A 21,251-nucleotide genomic window follows, 5' to 3' on the forward strand; every position below is an offset into this window, starting at 1 on the left:
TTTTATTGGTGATGCAATTACTATAATATGTTTTATACAGTTTATAAAAGCCTCCCTCTAAAGTTAAAATGAGTAACCCTCTAAGCATACTATATTCTTTTATGAATGTGTGCGTTAAAGAGGGAGTATCACTATATACTTATTCATTCAATTTTGGGTAAAATATGTTTAAAACATTAATATTTATTTTAATATGTATTAACTTTAACTGTGTAGTTTTCAGGAATCTCTTCATGCATATTAAAAAAAGCTTTTCTGTATTTAAGTCGTCGAGCCATTTTTTCTGTTAACTTTCAAATCACAAAACTTAAAAACTTCTTCACAATAAACACAATCACTCTAGACACTCACTATAAATCACGTATCACGATAATTAATAAACTGATTAGTGGTTATATATTTAATTTGTATATTTTTCAATAATATGATTGAATTTAATATATTACTATTTTGTTTGTAAATCAAATAATATGTTTGATTTATCTTCGGTGGTTTTGAAATACAAACATAATGCATTCACGCGAAGCTACTGATGTGAAAATGTAATACAGATATGTTAAATAATAATTAATACCCGACGCTCGTTGTGAAATCGAAAATAAAAGTGCATTAAAATCAGTACAGTAGCTAACAACCATTTTCCATTTGACGAGAAATATCATAATTTTTATAGTGACAATGATTATAAAATACGCAATTTAGAATCTTCTCTGATACACAGTTATTAGGTATGTATATGGGGTTTGAGTCGAAATCCCGAATACTGAAATCCCGAACGCTGAAATCCCGAATGGCCAGAATCCCGAAGGCCGAAATCCCGAAGAATAAAAAAAAATACAAACAGTACCTAATAATTGTGCAATCTTAACACTTATCTTGAAATGCACAAATTTTACAAGAGAGAAAAAAACCATTCTTTGTAAAAAAAACGGGATTGCGCAATTATTACTGTTTGTATTTTTTTTATTTTTCAGGATTTCGGTCTTTGGGATTCTGGCCATTCGGGACTTCGGCATTCGGGATTTCGGCTTTTGGGATTTTGGCTTTCGGGATTTAGGCTTTCTGGATTTCGGCCATTCGGGATTTCAGCATTCGGGATTTCGGCCTTCGGGATTTCGTCCGGCACCCATGTATATGACGTGTTTTCAAAATGTTACATTCCAAAATACTCATTGCACCAAATAAACTGATTAATGACATACTACGTTGGAGTAAAACGTGATAGTATTGACTGAAAATAAGTCATAGTCAGAGCGTCGCTGAGTGAAAGAAAGCGATGCAATAGGCTCGATGTAAGCAAAGTCGGGAATAGAAACCGTAATAATAATAGAAAAAAAGCACTTCAGAGAGTATTGTAAAATTTATTTGTTAAAATTCATTGCAATTAGATAAGATATATATAGCACAGTGGTCAGTGCACGTGGGCGCGATTTCCGAGAGACGCAGGTTCGAATCCTGATGTGTGTCGTATTTTAAAAAAAAAGACATTTTCTATTCGTTATATCACATTTCTCAGAAGTTTTTTCAAATTATGTACTTATGTTTAATAAAAATAATGTAACATTCTTAAATTTTGTGAATTATTCGTTGAATTATTCTAAACATCGATACAAACTAACAATATTAATGAAAATTCTAGTTACTTTAAACATCAGACAAAAGATTTATATTTACTGTATCGCAAATTCATTAGTGAACCATGAACTGCTATGGTCAAACTCATTAAAATACACATACAAAATAATATTATCATGTATTGATGTATATATCATACACCTTCACATTTATAATATTATTATTTATGCTATTTATACCGGTTTGCCAAAAACACGTCAAAATTACTTGTCAACGCGTTGTAATGATGACATATCACCCTGGGGCGTTTATCCGGTAGCGTAAATGTGTTAAATATGTATATTGTTATGCATTATCAATAAAATTAATAATGGAAATTTTGTTTTATTTGTCACTGATTACAGGATTGTTTTGTGATTGAAAACAATTTTTTAACATTATTGAATTTAGCGGATACATCAGTGTTGAAAAATTGACATTTTTGTTGTAGAAAATAATATATAAATTACATACTCAACTAGAGAGAATTTATTAATTAGTCTCTCAATAACAATATTTTTAGTGCGGCTTACTTTTCCATAGAGCAATTAATATACTTCAGTGCATTAAATAGTATGCAGGTTAAAAAAAATCGTAGGCTGAATAGAGCTATTAATAATATTGCCGTATATTAAATTTAAGGTAACTAACTGAGTAACCATTGTGAATAAAGACAAGTGGAGAAAGTTGCTGGAGAAAGTCAGCACTAATCTGGATTGTCTTGAAAAATATTTTATTTACGGAATTTGAGTAGCTAACTTTAAATTTGGGTTGAAATGTTTGCAGTTTTTGAACGATGATTATGATAACAGTGAAAATATTGCTTTATACCAGCAGAGGCACCTAGCGAAAAAATACGAAACTTGCAATATGAGATTTTTTTTTGATAATTTACAATTTCAACTGTGTTAATTAATAAATATGTATCTGAAAACATTAAAAAAAAACTTTAAGTCAAAGATAAACTTACAATTGTAAAAAAATGTGAATTTATGTCACTAGTTACGTTATTATTTCATTAGATTTTATAGTTATATATATTTTTAAAATTTAGTTTATTAAGTTTTCAATGTTTTACCGTGTAGATTTTTGACTAATTCATTGTCTTAATATTTTTTATATTTATTTTAAAAAACATCGATTATTATAAAAATATAAATGTGTATAACTTGAAATCCTTATTACCCTATTATCTGACCCTTTAACAGAATATGACGTAGTAGTTATGTAAATAATTTATTTATACATATTTAACAAGAAAATAACACATTGCTTCAGTAAAATTTTCCCTTTTAATTATTGCAAACTAACCTCTCTGGCTTGATCCACTAAAATCTAATTCAATGTACCTTACCCAAATATTGTAATCAAATAAATCCTGACCTGAATTTATCTAACACAAAGCTTAACTAAACCAACAAAATATAATAAAATTTATCTTAATCAGACCTAAAACAACATTCGTTTTAATTCGTTTTCTTATTATTATTTATAGTGCCATTAATTATATAGAATTATTATTAAGTTATTACAATATACGGTTTTTAAATCAATATTTACTGTGCATTATTTAAAATTATAAAAATATATATTTGACAAACGTCATAGTATATGTGCACTGCACACATTGCTCATGATGAAATAATCTATATATTATTATCTTGTCCGTTAAAACTAACGATCTACTTACGTCTTTCCGACCTTAAGTTGGGCCAAGAATTTCCACAAATGACAATAGTTTAGTATTCAATAAATTTGTGAAAGTCATATGATGAGAGAAGTTATCTCTTTTCATCTAGAATTGATGAGATGAGGTAATTAAAATAGTAAGTTGTCACAGCATAAGTTAAAATAATTATTTTGTGTTAATGTTTATAAAGGGTTTTAATTCTGTCTTACCCTCATTTTGCTGATGAACATGGCATCTACAGCCGGTGGAAGACCTTCCCTGGACCTTGCTGCCTCTTGCCAGTCGTCCAAGGCAGCTCTGTAGGCTGCTGCACCAGCCGCGTGATAAGCCAACCAGTGTCTTGCCAGGGAGCATTGGCGCTCCAACACAAAACCATAGCGACGGCGTTCTTGGGTCATTGCCTAAAATTAAACAAAAAAATAATATAATATACTATTAAATGGCCAATGGCCAATCAATAAATAATAAAAGCCCTAATTTAATATACCTTACATATTTAAATATTTATACATCCATATGACAAGATTCCTCGCAAAACCAAACGTGCAATTGGGTGTTTTAATTGTATCTTAAAAAGTGATCTCCCACCGTGTCTTAATCGTTAAACGTTAACAAAATATGAGCCATGTAATAATGCTCCCGTATGCCTGTAAAACATGGACTCTTAATGTAAAAGGAATCCAAAAATTACGAGTAGCGCAATGTGGCATGGAAATGTGCATGTTAGACATTACACGAAAATACCACAAAATAAACCAATGAACAAGGAAGCTTACGAGAGTACGCGATGTGATAGAGGTGGCTAAGTGGATGACATAGAATTGGGCTCAATATGTTGCTCGGTCACTGGATAATAATACTGTCATATAGTGGTACCCAAGGTGGAACTAAACGCCTACAGAAATGCCCTAAAACACGCTGGATAGACAAAGTCATAAAGTTTTGTGGATTTGCTTGGCATTGATGAATTAGAGACCATCCAGCAGTAGATCGGGCTAATGATGATGGTATTAGACATATATTAACTAATATGTATGTGGACGTAGCTACATGAATCACAGGACCAAAAGTAATGAGATTAGCTTGGAATTTAGTATACATATATTACTATGATGATTTGAAACTGAAATGAAGTCACTTGAAGTTTGACAATAAACATAATATTATATTATATAAATGTAAATATTTAAAATATCAATAAATCATCGTCATAGATGAGGGATGCTTCTTTTTAAATTGCGCTAGTATCGATACAGTATTTTAAATGGTACTTTCAAGGTATTACAATTAAAATACATCTTGTAGCATGACTGCTGGGAATTATTTGAGTTAGGCATGCTGCGACAAAACCACCCAGACATTGCCGCCAAACGCCGCCCGGACAAATCCGCTTAGACAAAACCGCCCGCAAAAAATACAAAAATATATAAAACAAGTGCTTTTTTGATTTTTCGAATTGCGTTTTTGAGATTTAATCCGTTGCAGCTGTTAGTAGAGTAATAACTTAAAATCATCAACTTTTAACACTTAGTTAATGCCTTTTTAATATAGTAGTATTTCTAATTAAGAATATTTAAACAGATCAGCACACAATATTGAAATTTAATTTGAAATAATTTATATTTTTTTTATACGTTTATTCGTTTTTTTATTTGTCTATCTACAATATAATATTGTGTAAAAATAAAAATTGTCTCATTTCTAAATTGTTTTGGCGGCAATGTCTGTGGCGGTAATGTTCGAACAGTTTTGGTTTGGGTGGTTTTGTCGGGACTCCGTGATATCTTCATATGAATCAATGACAAATACGAATTATACGATGCTATACATCATATTATTATAATTCGTCAAAATCGTACATGGCTATGAAGTCCAAAGTCAAATAAAAGACGACTAGGTTGATCTCGTACAAAATAAAGGAATAGTGACACCAAGCGTCTAAAATTGAAGTATTTATAGCGATTATGAATAGATTAATGACTATAAAGGCTTTTAGCGGCAGAAAAAAAAACAACCGTAAAACATACATTTACTTTCACCATAACTAAAAACTAGTCATAAAATGATATTCGTCTTTTAAAACTATTTTTTACTCTGCGTTGTATTAGCATTAACGCAAGAATTTTTAAGTCTTGCGTTGTAAAAATCCGGCGCGCAGGATAGGGGCGGCCGCAAAATGGACACAAAAGTTTGCAAAAATATTTTTAAAAACTCGGCAAGAAGGGAGTAATTCGTTGCAACATTACTCCTGATGGCGGAGTGGCGTAATTTTATGACCTTCTTACCTCGGGGGTGGCGCTTTACTGGCATAAATTGGCCAACTTAGTTGGGATCCTTGCGCCGCAGCGATATTTCAAAGCTTTAAATGGCTATTTAAAAGGAATGATGTCAAAACTTTTCAGCACGAAAATTTTTTTTACGATCTAGAATATTTTTTAACATTACGTTTCAAGAATTAGATTTTTTACACTTTACCATAAGTGAAATCCATTGGTAAACGCAACCAGACCTCTTTTTTATCCATTTCTGTATTAACTATTTCACAATAAATAAACGCGCCATCTCCACCATGTTGCTTAATTTGCCATAAACTGAATTGCATACAGAAAATGTTTTTGATTTTGAAATTGAATATAGAAAGATGTACGTGTAGGTACATCAAAAATAATACGGTAGTTTCTCACATTAAATAAAGTAAATAAAAAATAATTTAAGTAAAAACAATTATAACATTGAAAATAAAATTTGATAAAAATCTGACGCTATCTATTAATCAAATCTAGTGATGTTGATTTCTTACATTGATTTGATATTAAAAAAAAATGATTGCCATTTCGGCCAGAATATTTATTTAGATCGGTGGCTTAATTGCCTAGCATGGAATGCGATAAATGTGGATTCGAGCCACAATCATCCAAAAAATTTCTTTATACCGCTTTTAAAGCTATTTCAAAAAAATCGTAAGTTTAGCGGAGACTGCTATATTATCAATTGAATATTAAAGTAATTAATTTAAATAAACATTAGAAAATAAATTTTAAAATATAGGTACACTTAATAATATTATGGTAGACCACCAAAATTATACCCACTAAGTTTGTCCAAAATTATATCTATGAAAATAAGTTAATTATAAAATTACTACCAATGTATGAAAAGATTTTAAAGTTTAAGGCGTTGCCGTAGCTCTCTTACAAGAAATTTATATAATTACGTAAAAAAATAATAAAATACAATAGATTCTTCCTATCGGATTGTGTTGTTTTATTTCATTTTATGAAAAGCAAAGTTAATTTTTTATTTTTCAGTAGGTCGCTATTAATTATTTTGAAATGCGGCAGTTTACCACCGGAACGTTGGAATAAACTAAATTAAAAGAGAAGCGGAGTTTAACGATCCGTTTTTGTAAGAAAAATCGCAAGTTTTATTTGCTTTATGAGCAAACGACATAAACAATTGCCTCTTCAAGACAATAAACTTCCATGTCCGGGTAATTAAATTTCCCATCTAGCATGATAACCGGCAATAAATACCTCTCCAGTGAGATATTAAACTTATTTTATACCAAAGAACGTGTTCTCTTTGTTATCATTATTGTATAAGCTTATGTTTGTCTTGAACCGTGTAATTTTAAAGAAACATAAAAATTACCAATACAAGTGGATTGTAATTAATTTGACTTATCTTTGTTTTTATAGTGTAAGTGCATTATTGAATAAAATTTGTAGATCTATTTTTGTACTGTTTGTAATTATTAGGCGTCTATTATCATATTATAGTATATTTTGTTACAAAAATCTTAGTTAACCGGAAGGTGTATTATAATAAATTAACTAGCAAATATTAACATATGGAAGTGCCATAATTATTACGTTAACATTCTTATCATGTCTTTTTTTTGGTGTTTCAGACTCAATTATGTATTTGTGAGCTGCTGCATCAGCTTGGCTGAGTCTTTGTAGGACTTTTCTCTCTGCTTTGTCTCGCTATATTTTATACATTTTCATACGATTTCTCTTATGTGCTAGAGATAATTCAAATATAATAAGGTAATAAGTATTTGACTCACATTTTTCAGGCTCTGTTCACAGAATGCATCGAGTTTCGTTTTTTCCTCTTCAAGAATCTGCATGTTCTGCAATTAGAATAAAAGATGCAATATAATAATAAATAATTGGTGTGTCTGTATATTTAAGTATAGTGGTGTAGGTAGTGAAACGGTACTAGTAAAAGTAGTAGTGACAGGGATTTACGACGATGCGGCGCTACCGACTAGACGCCAGGACAACTGGACGACGGGCATCTGGGTACTGCAAGGATGAATTTATTGAGCGAAAAATTTACAGGTACGTTACGACTTGCAGCAGTAAGTAGACAAGCTAATATAATGTATTTAGGTACTAATAATGAAGTAATACTTATAGTCAGGTGAAAGTTTTTTGTCGAGTACTCTTACATTTCAGTCTTGCTCTTTCACAGTTTGCCTGTCTGTCGCTTTTGCTATGGTACTTTCAGATCATAATCATATCCTACCATCTGATAATCTTTTAGTTATCACCAGATTCTTTCAAATTCATAAAATCTACAAAAACTTAACGGCCCACAAAATGGAGCTTTTGTGCTATTTTCAAAGCATGATCCTGGACATTCCTTAAACGTTGTAGATTTGAATGGTCAAAGACATAGGTTATAATAAGTATCTTTAAAATTATCTTTAAATGTGTAAATCTTGCCCATTTTTTGAATAATAAAATGCCTAATTCTTGTCAAATTTGGGATCAAAGAGATTATCAATATAATTTTTTATTGTAAATATTTCACTGTAATAATGTCAATATAAATTTTACTAATGGTTTCATAAATGCTTTTCAAAATTAATGAATATGAAAAATCTTAACACCACTTCACATGGACGTACTGAAATATGATTATATTATAAAAAATTAGAGCGAGAGGTTTAAAAGAATACTTTTTTATGTAATAAAAATACTTTATGCAGTCATCAAATGTGTAAATTAAATATAAAAGATAATAAGGCTTCAAAATTATGTAAATAGATTATCCACAGCGTTTAAGGTATGTCCAGGATCATGCTTTGAAAATAGCATAAAAGCTCCATTTTGACGTACGCTGAGCATGTACCCCCTTAATGACGATGATTCTCATGGTTCATCATTGTTATGTAAATCCCATTTTCATATTTATATAATAAAGTTAACATAATAAACACTATCACAGTAAAATAGAATAAATATGTAATCACCTTCAATTCCTTATCCATAGCCATCCCGCTTGTTTTGGTACTCTTTGTATTCTTCTTCCTCTGCCTCTTCATCGCTGCTGCGGCTTTGCTGTAACTTTCTGATCGCAGTTTGTGTTGCTGCAAAAAACGCTTCTGTTCCGACTGAAAAAAAGAAAGAAGAAATAATATTAATAAATGGTTAGGTACATAGTAATGTAACATAACATAGTTAAAATATGTAAGTAATCTAGTATGCTCTTATAAATCAGAGACTTCGTGCGCACGCATATTTGTTAAAAATGTCCGCACAAATGTTTTCAACTTCCGCACATCGCTACCTGAAAACAACAGTGAGATAAAGTGAAAAAAAAATCTATTTTGAGATAAGTATGCCAATAGACAGCTGTCAAATTATTAGCAAGTGCAAGCAGTTACATCTAAAAAATATTGGAGAAATTCCACGACGTCGCCGTCGGTTAGTAATCGAAGTAATAGTAAATAGTTACCTACTTTGATTTAAGAAACAAAAATTGATTGCTAAAGTAGCTTGATTTGGAAGAGCGCTGATGAGTAGGTATTAAAATTGACCAATAGTTAAAATTTGTCGCAATTAGTATGTCACGCCGTAGTGTGGATAGGGCGTAAACTCATGGAGATGCAGGGTTCAATTCCCGGCCGGGGTGGCTTACTTTTTTCAAAAAAGATTTTTTCTATTGGTTATAATATACTCTCTCAGAAAGTGTTTATCTAAATTATATATGTTTCAATAAAATGTACTTAATACCCAATTTAAAAGATAAAATACTAATTTTGCATTTATTAAAAATGTCCTGCAAATTTAAAGCAATAGTGGGTTACTAAAATAACCCACTGTTAATAATGTTATACAAAAATCTCTCCATTAGCAACTATTAATTATTATAAACCGCAGAAAAAAAACAAAATAAACATTAATTAATATTAAATTCTACAGGTTTTTAAAAGGTTTGTCGATAGCTATTTCGGTTGTAACGAAGGTTGAAGTTTTCAAAGTATTAATAATATTACAATTAATAATAAGTGTACAAATTCATAATATTGCTGGAACGAATAATAAAATGTATTCTGTCTCTATCTATACACGTATAGTATTTAAGCAAAGGTAAATGGCCTATCTGAATAGTCTTGATAATGGTGTTACAACCGAAATAGCTATCGACAAACCTTCTGTAGAATTTAATATTAATTATATTTTCATTTCTTGTAAAATGGAATTCTACCAAGTAAATGCTAACTCAATTAATAAAATAAACATTATTATAGTTCATTAAATATTGCTGAATTATATCGAAACTAGTATTTTTGACATATCCCACTATTGTTTTCAAAGAGCGAATATAAATTTGTGTAAAGTATTATGAGAGATACAAGGTTTTTAACAGTGATTGACATTCACCAAATAATCATTTTGCTTATTCTGAATTAAATTGATGTAAGCCACTTGCTCAATTAAATAGGTCTTTACACCGACTCCAAAAACGCATTAAAAACATGTAAATTTTGCCAGACCCATGATTCGAACTCGGGATCGTGGGCGTAAATGCCTAAATAAACTTATATAATAATAATATCATCGTCTATAAATCGCGCGGCTTAAGGGGGAGAGGCATGCCAGCAGAGAACCTAGCGGAAAAATACGAAGCTTGGAATTTGAGATTAAACATTAAAAAGATTATTATTTTTTTTTTAAATTTAAAGATAAACTTACAATTGTGAAAAAATGTAATAAAATGTGAATTCGTTGCAGGGTCACATCTTATTATTACATTATATGGTCATATTTATTATTTAAATTTAGTTTATTAAGTTTACAATTTTTCGTCGTTTAGATTTTTGACTAATTCATGGTTTTAATATTTGTTATATTTATTTTAAAAAAGATCGATTTTAATAAAAATATAAATGTGTATAACTTGAAATCCTTTTTAGTTACATCAAATTTTATTTTAGGTATGGTCCCAATATTGAAGCTCGATTTGATATAAATAAAAAGGATTTCAAATTCGAATTTTTCCGCTAGGTTCTCTGCTGGCATTCCTCTCCCCCTTAAGTGTCGGCCTATAGAGTCGTGGGTCTCAGGTTCGAATCCTGGGTCTGGCAGAGTTTTTGGTAGTTATATGGACCATATCTCTCATATTTCCCTCAATATTTTACGTGATATTGGTGAAGTGCTTAACATTGCAGAGTATTTTTACAAAAAAAAAATATTCGTCTCACTATAAAATGTAGAACGAATCGACATTTTTTGCTATTTCTTATTTGAATAGTGGCATAAACATACATTTACTGGCAAACCGCAATAAATTTGCAATTTTCAAAAAACATTTTTCGGCAAAAACTGACCTAACAAATTCGGAAACCTACAAATCTCGAGCGTACAATAATTTAAGAAGCTTCACCTCAAAAACAGTAGCGTTATGTAACACAGTTTTCTCTGTATTTAATTTTGAGAATAAAAATAACTAATGACATATTATATCATTTGAACATCTAAAAATATAATATATATTAGTTATGGCTAACAAAGTGTGTACTATTTTTGTTGGATCTCCACAGCGTACCTCTACTCTTCGCCACTGTTGCTAAGTTAACTATAATAGCTGGCAGGTGTGACAAATTTTAGTATTGACGTCCTGGTACTTGCAAATAATCATTTTTTATTCAATTTTGAATATTATGTATACGATTTTAACTGTGCTGTGTTATAGAAAATACAACGTTTTACAATCAAAATGATATTTCGTGGAAAAAATTATTTGTGTAAACAATCTATTTATTGAGTACTGAGTAATATTTTATTATACATATTGTTGTTATAAATCAACAAAATAAAATGCTGGATTGCACTCGCCAACAGATGCTACTTTGGTCTCCAAATCCGTTGTTAACTCTAAATACCTAAATTATCAACATACCGACCTTTGGCAGTAACCCGATGATTATGAGTAACCTAACCGAATATTTAGGTGTGCACTAAGAAGACATTATTATTAACACTCGAGTTTGTGACAAGATGCACCAGATTCATTGGTAAGAAACGTGATAATGGCAGTCCGTTTCTTGTGTGGAAATATCACCAACCCTGCTTAATCCTGTAGTGTTGGTACAAAAGTGATCTACACGCTGGAAATATATTAAAATAAAAAGAAGACCAGACCGTGGCACTAGACCGAGATTAGTGGCATGATCTTCTGTTTGCCGTATATTCCGACAGTGAAGCACGTCAGGGTATAAGTAATAGTATGAATTTAAGAAGTATCGTGATTAAATAGATGGGTGAATGGTCGCAATATATCGAGTATATAAATACGGTGGAGCTACAAGATGCTGATATGACCTGGAACGACGCAAGAAGACTGGCTAGCGACAGGGATTCTTGGAGGCGCCGTGTGGTGTCTATATGCTCCAGCTAAAGGGCGGACATGGCCGAAGAAGAAGAAAAAAATACCGCGTGCCAATGAATCTGGATGACATAGTGACTTCTATGAGTACTACGCTTTTAAAAAGATTAACTTGAACTCACATTGTTGTAAAAATTAAAGTAAGTGTTAGGAAGTCGTTTACCTTTTATTTTACAATAGGCAATGCTTAACAAAAATATTAAGATATGTTCTTACGATTTTTTAATAACCTATGTGTATTAATAACTCTCAGTTTTCAAAAAGTTTACGGCATTTTACGGCAAGGTCTTTTCTCATCGAAGACTGACAGTAGTATTATATTGTATCTGAATAGGAATCACGCACACTATAGTACACGCTAACTAACTTAACCTAGCAAGTTGCTCATGTGACACTCTCAGTACCCACAATATTGAAGGGCGCATAACATTCGTTACGTCACGACATTATACCTGTATATGGGAGTGCAGATGTGGCGGGTGGTGGAGAGAAAATCATCTATACTAGCTTAAATAATTCGATATTTTGAAAAAGCTATTGTTGCTGGGTGGGAATCAACGCGCCGCATGCCGATATCTTTTAAGTGGAAGAACACAGTCCTGCGCATCAGCTATTCTATATACAAGACTGTTTTTTGTTGCTACCAGGGTAGGACAGTATCGAAATATTAGCACTTATTGTAACAATTAAAATAAGTTAGCGGTCTAAGCTGTCAAAACTGTCTATCTGGCTCTAAAATTTATCACAGCCAAGAGAGGTGCTGTTAAAACATAGCACATATTGTAACAATTACAACTACCTTATTGTAATTGTTACAATAAGTGCTAATACTTGGATACTTTTCTACCCTATATAGCGGCCAAAAGCAGTCTTGTGTATATAATAGATGCACAGATCCATTTATTTGAATATAAAAAATATAAGATTTTAATTATACATAATATCATATATAATTAAAATACATAATTGTCATTACTTTGGTATCATTTTCGGTATAAAAAAGCAAAGTCAAATAAAAAAAATGAATCAATGAATCTACGACCCACTGTATTAATCCTGTCTTTCTGCCGATCAAGCAGCAATCATGTGATGTGAGAAAATTTTGAATATTAGCAGTTTTTTTCAATTAAATTATGCATTAATTATCGTGCCGTACGCCACTGGCCTCATCTTATATTGTATCCGAGAGTAAGTCGACAAATCACGTCAGATGAAATCAATACAGATGGCAGTGGCGGCTATCTACGGCTATCACGCTGGGTTTACGGGCACAATAATAAACACGAATACAAATGGTCGGTTTACATAGAAACTACTCCATGAATTCGGAGTATCTGTAATCCGAAATAGGAGAAGCTCCCCTGTTATTTGAACAAGATAAATTCAAATTTGTGCCAATGATAATAATAATTATACTATATTCATTGTTTTAAAGCATTTGCTATTAAAATTCTATAATATTTTTTAGCTAGATATTATGTAAAATTGTTCAATTAATTCGACTAAAAGAACGCCTTTAGACATTATATTGTTGTGGTCTAAACACAAATTGAAAATCAGTGACGTCCCGTGAGGGTAGGCAGATTGAGCGTCGCTTGGGGGCGGCAGTTACTCGAAGGGCGGCAAATCGAGGAGAATCAATTAATAGGTACTTATGTAGATATATCTAGAAATAGCTACCTAATAACGGAACATTTAAAAAAAACAGCTCACTGCTTGGAAACAAAATGTAGGTATTAATAAACATGCAAGGCTTAACATGACTGTATTTTTTTCGGGTTCGTGATGTCTAGTTTACTTTCGTTGTCCTTGTAGGTTACGTCAATGATGACCAGCAATGACACGTGCAGAATTTTTAATTATAAGTAGGTACATACTTACCTAATTTAAAATTCATCCACATATTTTTGCCAGTCACACGCGAGTTTTGGAAGTTGTCAGGTGTATTTATAAATGTATCTGAAACCGTGGACTCGCAATATTCTCCATTGAAGCAGAGATGGCATTTAAGTTAGATTTAGTGGAATACCTATATTTTGTTAGTAATGTATCTATACAAAACATTTCTTAGATATGTTAGTCATGAAAGTATGATAAAAAATACTGTATAATAATGGGACGGCATTTTAGCGCTGCCTAGGGTCGGCATTTTGTCTAGGGTCGTCACTGTTGAAAATCAATGTGTGAATTTTCGAGACCCGGGATTCAAACCCGAAACCTATGACATTACAAGCCGAAACGGCAATCGCGGCCATTTTAGTAAGTTTAGTATTATTGAAATTTGATAAGTTTTAATATAAAAAAAAATATGATTCATTTTCAATAATTCAAATTCAGAATCAATTTTTATAATACTCCTGTCACAACAACACGGCATAACAGAAAAGTATAGACACCGTATATATAATATGTAGTGACAACGTTAAAAAGTGCCTTAAGCGTGACCCAAACTGAGGTGCATGTCACGGTGCTGTCGCCTACTGTCACGGACTGCCGCAACGGGAAAAAAGTGTGTAACTTAGACTATAGATACATCATCAATGTCGTTGTTCGTGGTGTTTAAAATATGATCAAACTGATGCTTTTATCCCGTAGGACATTTCTAACCTTTAAACGAACATTATCAGTTGGCAAAATCTGCCGTAATCACTAAAACAACAATGACGGCACTTCACGTTGAACTGCACTGCATCGGCACCTGCATAACGTTTTGAACGTTTTTATCATATTCCACATAGCTGCACTTTTCGAATGTCATGTCAGAATCAGGTTTTTTTTGTTTTTAGCGGTTGGCACTATGTATTTTCTATGAGAATGTTGTCTATTATTTATGGTCTGCGGGTTGAGCTCTATTATCTATAAATGGCATGCCGCATGTATTTTAACGTACGCACACGTAAAAACTGTACAATTAATTGAAATTAGCATGAATAATTAATAATAATTCAAATTACTGATACATTTATAGCAGGCACTCTTCATTAGTGTCATTCTTCAGTGAATTAACGAGATGGTGCACGTTCAAAATATTCTGCAAAATGACGAAACCATTAACTAAATTTTCGCCGCGACAGCGTGACAGTAGGCGACAAGCCCCGTGACATGCACGTAACGTCACAGTAAGCTGCCACTACGGGAAAAAGTGTGTAATGTCGTTTTTCCTGCTGTTTAAATTATTATCAGACTGATGGGCCCATCGCGTAGCACATTTTGAACCTTTACATGAACATTACCAGTTGGAAAAATCTGCCGAAATCACTGAAACAACAATGAGATCACCTCGCGTTGAACTGCACTGCATCGACACCATCGATACCGACACGACAGCGTGGCAGTAGGCAATATGCACCACGATATGCACCTCAATTTGATTAGTGCTTTAGCCTAGCATACGCATGACGTAAGCCGTTCAAGATTATGTAACTGTTTTCACGCGATTCAATTTAATTTAATTCAATTTATTTATTTATAACATATCGTGGACATTAAAACTTATAAGTTTAAGACGTTCACAATATGACATTTAGAAACAAAGAAATATAAAACAGTATTACATAAAAAAGAGATAGATCAGTATAGAGATAGATAGTAAGTTATTAAGCAGTAGAAATGTGAATACAAAAAAATATAAATTGGAAAAGTACAAGGAAGTACACCGGATGAGTTAAACAGATCTTATTTTAAGAATTTATAAAACAACGTCCACCTATACTCATCCTCACGTAAGTGGAATATATCAACACAAGAAGCGATTTCGTTGAACATAGTTCTCGCCCTCCCAATTGGCATTGCCTGTGGCAGGTTGGTTCTGCACCTTGGGAGAATAAACAACTGATGCTCTTTATTTTACTATACGGATATTCATTTTCCTATTTAACTTATCTAGCGAGGATGTGACTATTTTTCGTTCGGTTTTTCATAATATTTTAGGCACAAAAAATCTATCATTAAAATAACTCGGGATAGGTTTCGTCTATTTCGAAATTACATATTAAAAAAAATCTTCCAATATGTGTAATATATTCTGAATGTTCACGTATAATCCAGACATCTTGTATTTAAATATTAACCATTCGATTCCACGTGAAGCACGTTACACACTGCTAAAGTCTTTGTGCAAAAATCTTCGAAGGCAATCCTACACGATAAGACAGGCCGGCGTTCACGTGCATTATTAAAATTTATTGGGCGGCAAATTGGTACGAATGGCACATTCGTGATACATGGCTGCTTCGGCTATCATTTATTGTAGACAGGGACCAGCTGAGAATAGATACCAAATAATAATATATTGTGGAGGTAATGTAATATATCTAATAGGTATATTATATACTACAATATCGATCGTGCTTCATACTAAGAGTAGGTATATAATACATTTATACAACGTTTTTCTTAACTCGTATTATTATTAATTGTCCGGTGGTTCTTTGTCCAGTACAAATCTTGCAATCAATTTTTAACTAACTTCCCGACTAGCTGGACATTTGATACTTTTAGAATATATCTTAACACGATGCCAATGCAATTTTTAAATATTTTTAGCCATCTTTAAGTAGAATTGAATTCATTTTCAGTTAATTCTGTTTTGTATAAAAAGTTATTTCGGCACCATTATTGGTTGCTAGGGGTCTGGAGTCATAGCAACTAAATTATTAATATATACGTGCGTTACTATGGAAATCAATATGACATATCAAAATGACATTTCAGTATTATTTCTATCAAGTACAATTTTTTTTTGATCGTTTAAGCTAGTCAAGTCAAGTTTATATGATTCAACGAAAATTTAATAACATTGTATATAAAAGGTTCTTTTTGTCTTGTAATTATTTATGTATATTTTGATTAAATAGTTTTCAATTTCTGTTTTGTTTAATTTGATGGAGTTTTTTGCAGGTGTGGGTCAATTTCAGATAATATGTACTTCACATACATTTATGTAAAGGAAAAAGTTGACGGACTATTGTAAAATTCATTTGCGTGCGTATTATTATAATATCATATTGTTCTGAATTAGGCTTTAGTGTAGTACTTAATATTCAAATAAACATACATAATATCTACCTTCATAAAGAATCATATTAATATATTGTTTTCTTCATTATTAATTTGTGTTACACTCTGAGCATTGCAGATTTCCCTCGATAAGTTGTCATCTATTCTCTAAATGGATTAAATATTTGAAAAAAAAATGGCTTGTTTTCGCGAAGCTTATAATATCTTGCTATCCACTATAATTATTATACTAGCTGGCACAATACATCGTTCAGGTTTAAAGCCTTCAGGAACCTCTATGTTAACCTTTTCTTCTCCATTTGTTCACACTAAGTCTCTGAGAGTCCCTCTAGATAATGCCCGTCCATCTCCTCCTGGGGGAACCCAGCGTTATATTATATGGTAAAACTAAATATTAAATCAGTAATCAGGTACTGGATGCAACTTTAAAACGTTCTTCCGTGCGTCTAGGCGAGACCATGCCAAAACTGTGACGTCACGCTGCTAACCAAAATGAATGATGAAATGCGACATTCTTGTATTTAACTTGTGCCCCACGACGGGTGAAATTTTTAGCTGTTTATTTCAAACTAAAATGTCGCATTAGAGCTGTGTTCGGAGGTACATTAAATTACAAGTAAATACCAACATAATCGCATCAACCTATTCAACATGTTGCAGTTGAGATGGATTTAAATGTGCGACATAGCTTACTTCGCTTTGCTCTGACACATTTGAGCGAAAGTGTAGATTATAAGCATGGTTGTAAACCCGCTTACACTAACTAATTACTCCGAATTATTGTCCAGTAGAAATGTATAACTTTCTAATATACACATAGTATCTAAATGTAAATAATAATTATTATTTATTGTGTACGGTTGTACATTTTGTGTAAACTAGTTGAAACTTGCTAATGTGAGTAATATTATGATTTACATATATAGTTAATAACTAACTGAAGATAATAATATTATGTTGTAATAATATATTAAACTTGTTTGTGTTGTGAATGTTTACTTAGTATGTATAATAAATTTATTAATGTTGAACACATTAATTAACTATACTGATCCAGTGGAAACTTCAACAAAACGTAAAAAAGGTTTCGTGACACTTTTTTGCATGGCTAATAAATACAATAAATTATAAATAATGTAAATTATATAATATAATATAATTTATGTCTCTGAATAGAAACTAAACATTTTTTTCAAGATTTGTATAGTTATAAATAAATTATTATAATTCAGAGTTTTTTATGGCCATGTTGAACGAAAAATCAAATGATTGCATCTAAATATTTAATAAAATAAATAGGTAATCATGTTTTATATAGGTACTTATTTTATTATTAAATATTAATATTCGAAATATATGAATACTAATTTCTCCGTTCCTAAATGATCACATCAAATCTGCCAAGGCCACATTACTCCCTTTTGTGACAAGATTACACGTAGGTATATTTGGTTATTATCAAAAGTTTTACGGTATATACCTAAAATTTCAAAACTATTATAAAAAAAACTCTGTACAAACACTTAAAAAAGAAATCATTACTATTAATATAGTTGGCCTAGCATGAAAGTAATAATTACAAAGCTTTTAGTTTAGATTTAGTAAGCAAACCTATTATATTTGTTCAGTATATATATTTTTTTTTTCGACCATTTCCGATCCTAATAGGATCATATGGGCCTCCACAGAGTAGAGGTTTTTATTAACAGACTTGCTCAACCTATTATGTGCATACCCTGACTCACACACAAATAGAAAAACAATATGTGTACTTGCCAGACCCAGGATTCGAACCTGGGACCCACGGTGTTATAGTCCAGGGCTTAAGCCGCGCGGCCACCGTTGGCGTTTATATTTATATGTATATATGTATATATTTATCTTCATAATATTATTTAAATTATTGTTAAAAGATGTGGCTTAAAAATATTAGTATGCCGTTTTATAATTTATTTTACAAACATAGTCACGATAATATTATTGTCATACCTTTTACTAATTTTTTTTATATATTATACTACGTCTAAGAAATATATCAAATAAATATTATTTGGAAGGATTGATACGTTTCCATGAAAACCAACCAAATACCTTTTTAGAATTATCGTTTAGAGTATTTAGACATTAAAATATGTTCAAATTTGAGACCCACGTCATAAAAAATAACGAAAGTGTACGTAAAAATACCGAAGAAAGAAGCTGTTAAGTTTTTTATGAAATTATTTAGTGGTTTGGCACATCATAATACTAGTTATTGAAATTTATACAAACTATTTACATCATGGGAATATTTCTTCGGATGCATTTTAGAAATTTAGACTGTCGTAGAATATTGTTATTTTTTTTTGTTTATAATATACCTAGGAGTAAAAATACAAAAAAGTCTGGTATAAATAATTACAAGATAAAAAAAACTTTTTATGTACAATGTTTTTAAATTTTCTATTGAATCATATAAACTTGACTTTGACTAGCTTAAACGATCAAAAAAAAATTGTACTTGATTGAAATAATAAAATAAAATGTTATTTTGATTTCCATAGTAACGCACGTATATATTAATAATTTAGTTGCTAGGACCCCAGACCCCTTGCAACCAATAATGGTGTCGAAATAACTTTTCATACAAAACAGAATTAACTGAAAATGAATTCAATTCTACTTAACGATGGCTAAAAGTATTAAAAAAATGTATTGGCATCGTGTTCTGATATATTTTAAATGTTTCAAATGTCTAGCCAATCGGGAAATTAGTTAAAAATCGATTGCAAGATTTGGTAAAAGTTTGGACAAAAAAGTTTTAAAATGTTGAACAAGGATATGGTAAAAAGGATGAAAATAGTGTGATGCATTAATTGCTAACCGTGTGCTATGAGTATGGGGCGTTTTTAAATTATTGATATTATTGATTCTTCAAAATTTACCTTTACAATATAGTGTAGTTATCACGAAATAAGCTACCAAATAATTACAAGATAAAAATAACTTTTTATATACCACGTTTTTAAATTTTCTGTTGAATCATATAAACTTGAGAATTCCATGTATTAATAATTTAGGACAAATAATTTGCAAAATATTTTGCAACAAGCAAACAAATATAGAATACTGAAATGTCATTTTGATCTCTATAGTAACGCACGTATATATTAATAATTTAGTTGCTAGGACCACCCACTTAGCAACCAATAATAGCGGATTGGATTAAGGATTTCTGCGTGTAACTGCGTGTATTAATTTGTTTACGAATCAGTTTGTAAATAATAATGTATTACAAATACTGTTTTCAAAACTCAAAAAAATGTATATATTTAATGTGTATATATTTGAATATGAATCGTACATTTTTAAAACCTTGTAGATATTCAGAATTGAATTGAATTTGAGATGTATCGAAATTCTAATGAATTAGGGCACTTACCCCAGGCCGTGAAAGATGTGGTCTTGGGTCCCACTCGATCAGACTTTTTTCTCGGAATTCTTCAAAGCGCGGTTTTTTTAATATGAAGATTATTGAATTTATGTACCCGCCTACATCTTCAATAACAAAGAATTTAACATTCTTAAATCTTGTATATAATATTCAGTATTGAATAAAACAATAATAATTTTGCAAATAGTCGACAGCTAATTTAATAATTGAATATAGTTTCTTTTTACGCTAACTATTATTTAATATCGAGCGGCTAATGCAACAGTTTATAATGTTATGGGTTTGAATCCTGGGTCTGTAAAATACACAATATTGTTTTTCAATTTGTGTGTTGGAATCAGAGGATCTATTTATCGTAAAAAAAACAAAATCTGTTAATATATGTTTATTAGCATCTACTCTGTGAAGGCCCATACTAATGCAGAAGATTGAACTAACGCCAAAATAGGAGTTAGAGCTTCTATTAGTATCGGACATGGTAAAAAGAAAGATGAAGAAGAAATATTACCAGGTGGCCTTACTAATGACTTTCAATATTCTCATATATGTTCGTGCATGTATAATGTTCTGTTTTTGACCTGGTGTATCTGACTTAATTATTTGTATATGAGCTAGTTCTTGGGACTGGTCTTTGTAAAGTCTTCTGACTTTACCTAGCGCGCCATCGCTGATCTTGTTCATTTTCCAAGCGGCAACTCTTATCTGATGGTTCTTCCTTATTCATGTTTATATTTTTTTTTATTGAATGTGCATGTTGCATATGCTTACAACAGGCTATAGTAGGACTATTACTATTATATTTTTACTCTTAGA

General features: G+C 31.2%; 1 protein-coding gene across 1 annotated transcript in view; it reads right to left on the reverse strand.

Moving 5' to 3' along the window:
• IRSp53 (Insulin receptor substrate 53 kDa) overlaps positions 1–21,251 on the reverse strand; it is an 804,117-nt gene that overhangs the window by 39,879 nt on the left and 742,987 nt on the right. The window contains exons 7-9 of the mRNA XM_085949618.1: positions 8,568–8,708; positions 7,374–7,439; positions 3,514–3,705 (exon numbers count right to left, since the gene is read on the reverse strand). Of these exons, the coding sequence (XP_085805744.1) occupies positions 3,514–3,705; positions 7,374–7,439; positions 8,568–8,708 (399 nt within the window). The remainder of the gene's footprint in view (positions 1–3,513; positions 3,706–7,373; positions 7,440–8,567; positions 8,709–21,251) is intronic.

The sequence above is a fragment of the Rhyacophila brunnea genome, unplaced genomic scaffold (genome assembly GCF_057557595.1).
Source record: "Rhyacophila brunnea isolate RB1 unplaced genomic scaffold, BYU_Rbru_1.0 scaffold_22, whole genome shotgun sequence".
Taxonomy (NCBI): domain Eukaryota; kingdom Metazoa; phylum Arthropoda; class Insecta; order Trichoptera; family Rhyacophilidae; genus Rhyacophila; species Rhyacophila brunnea.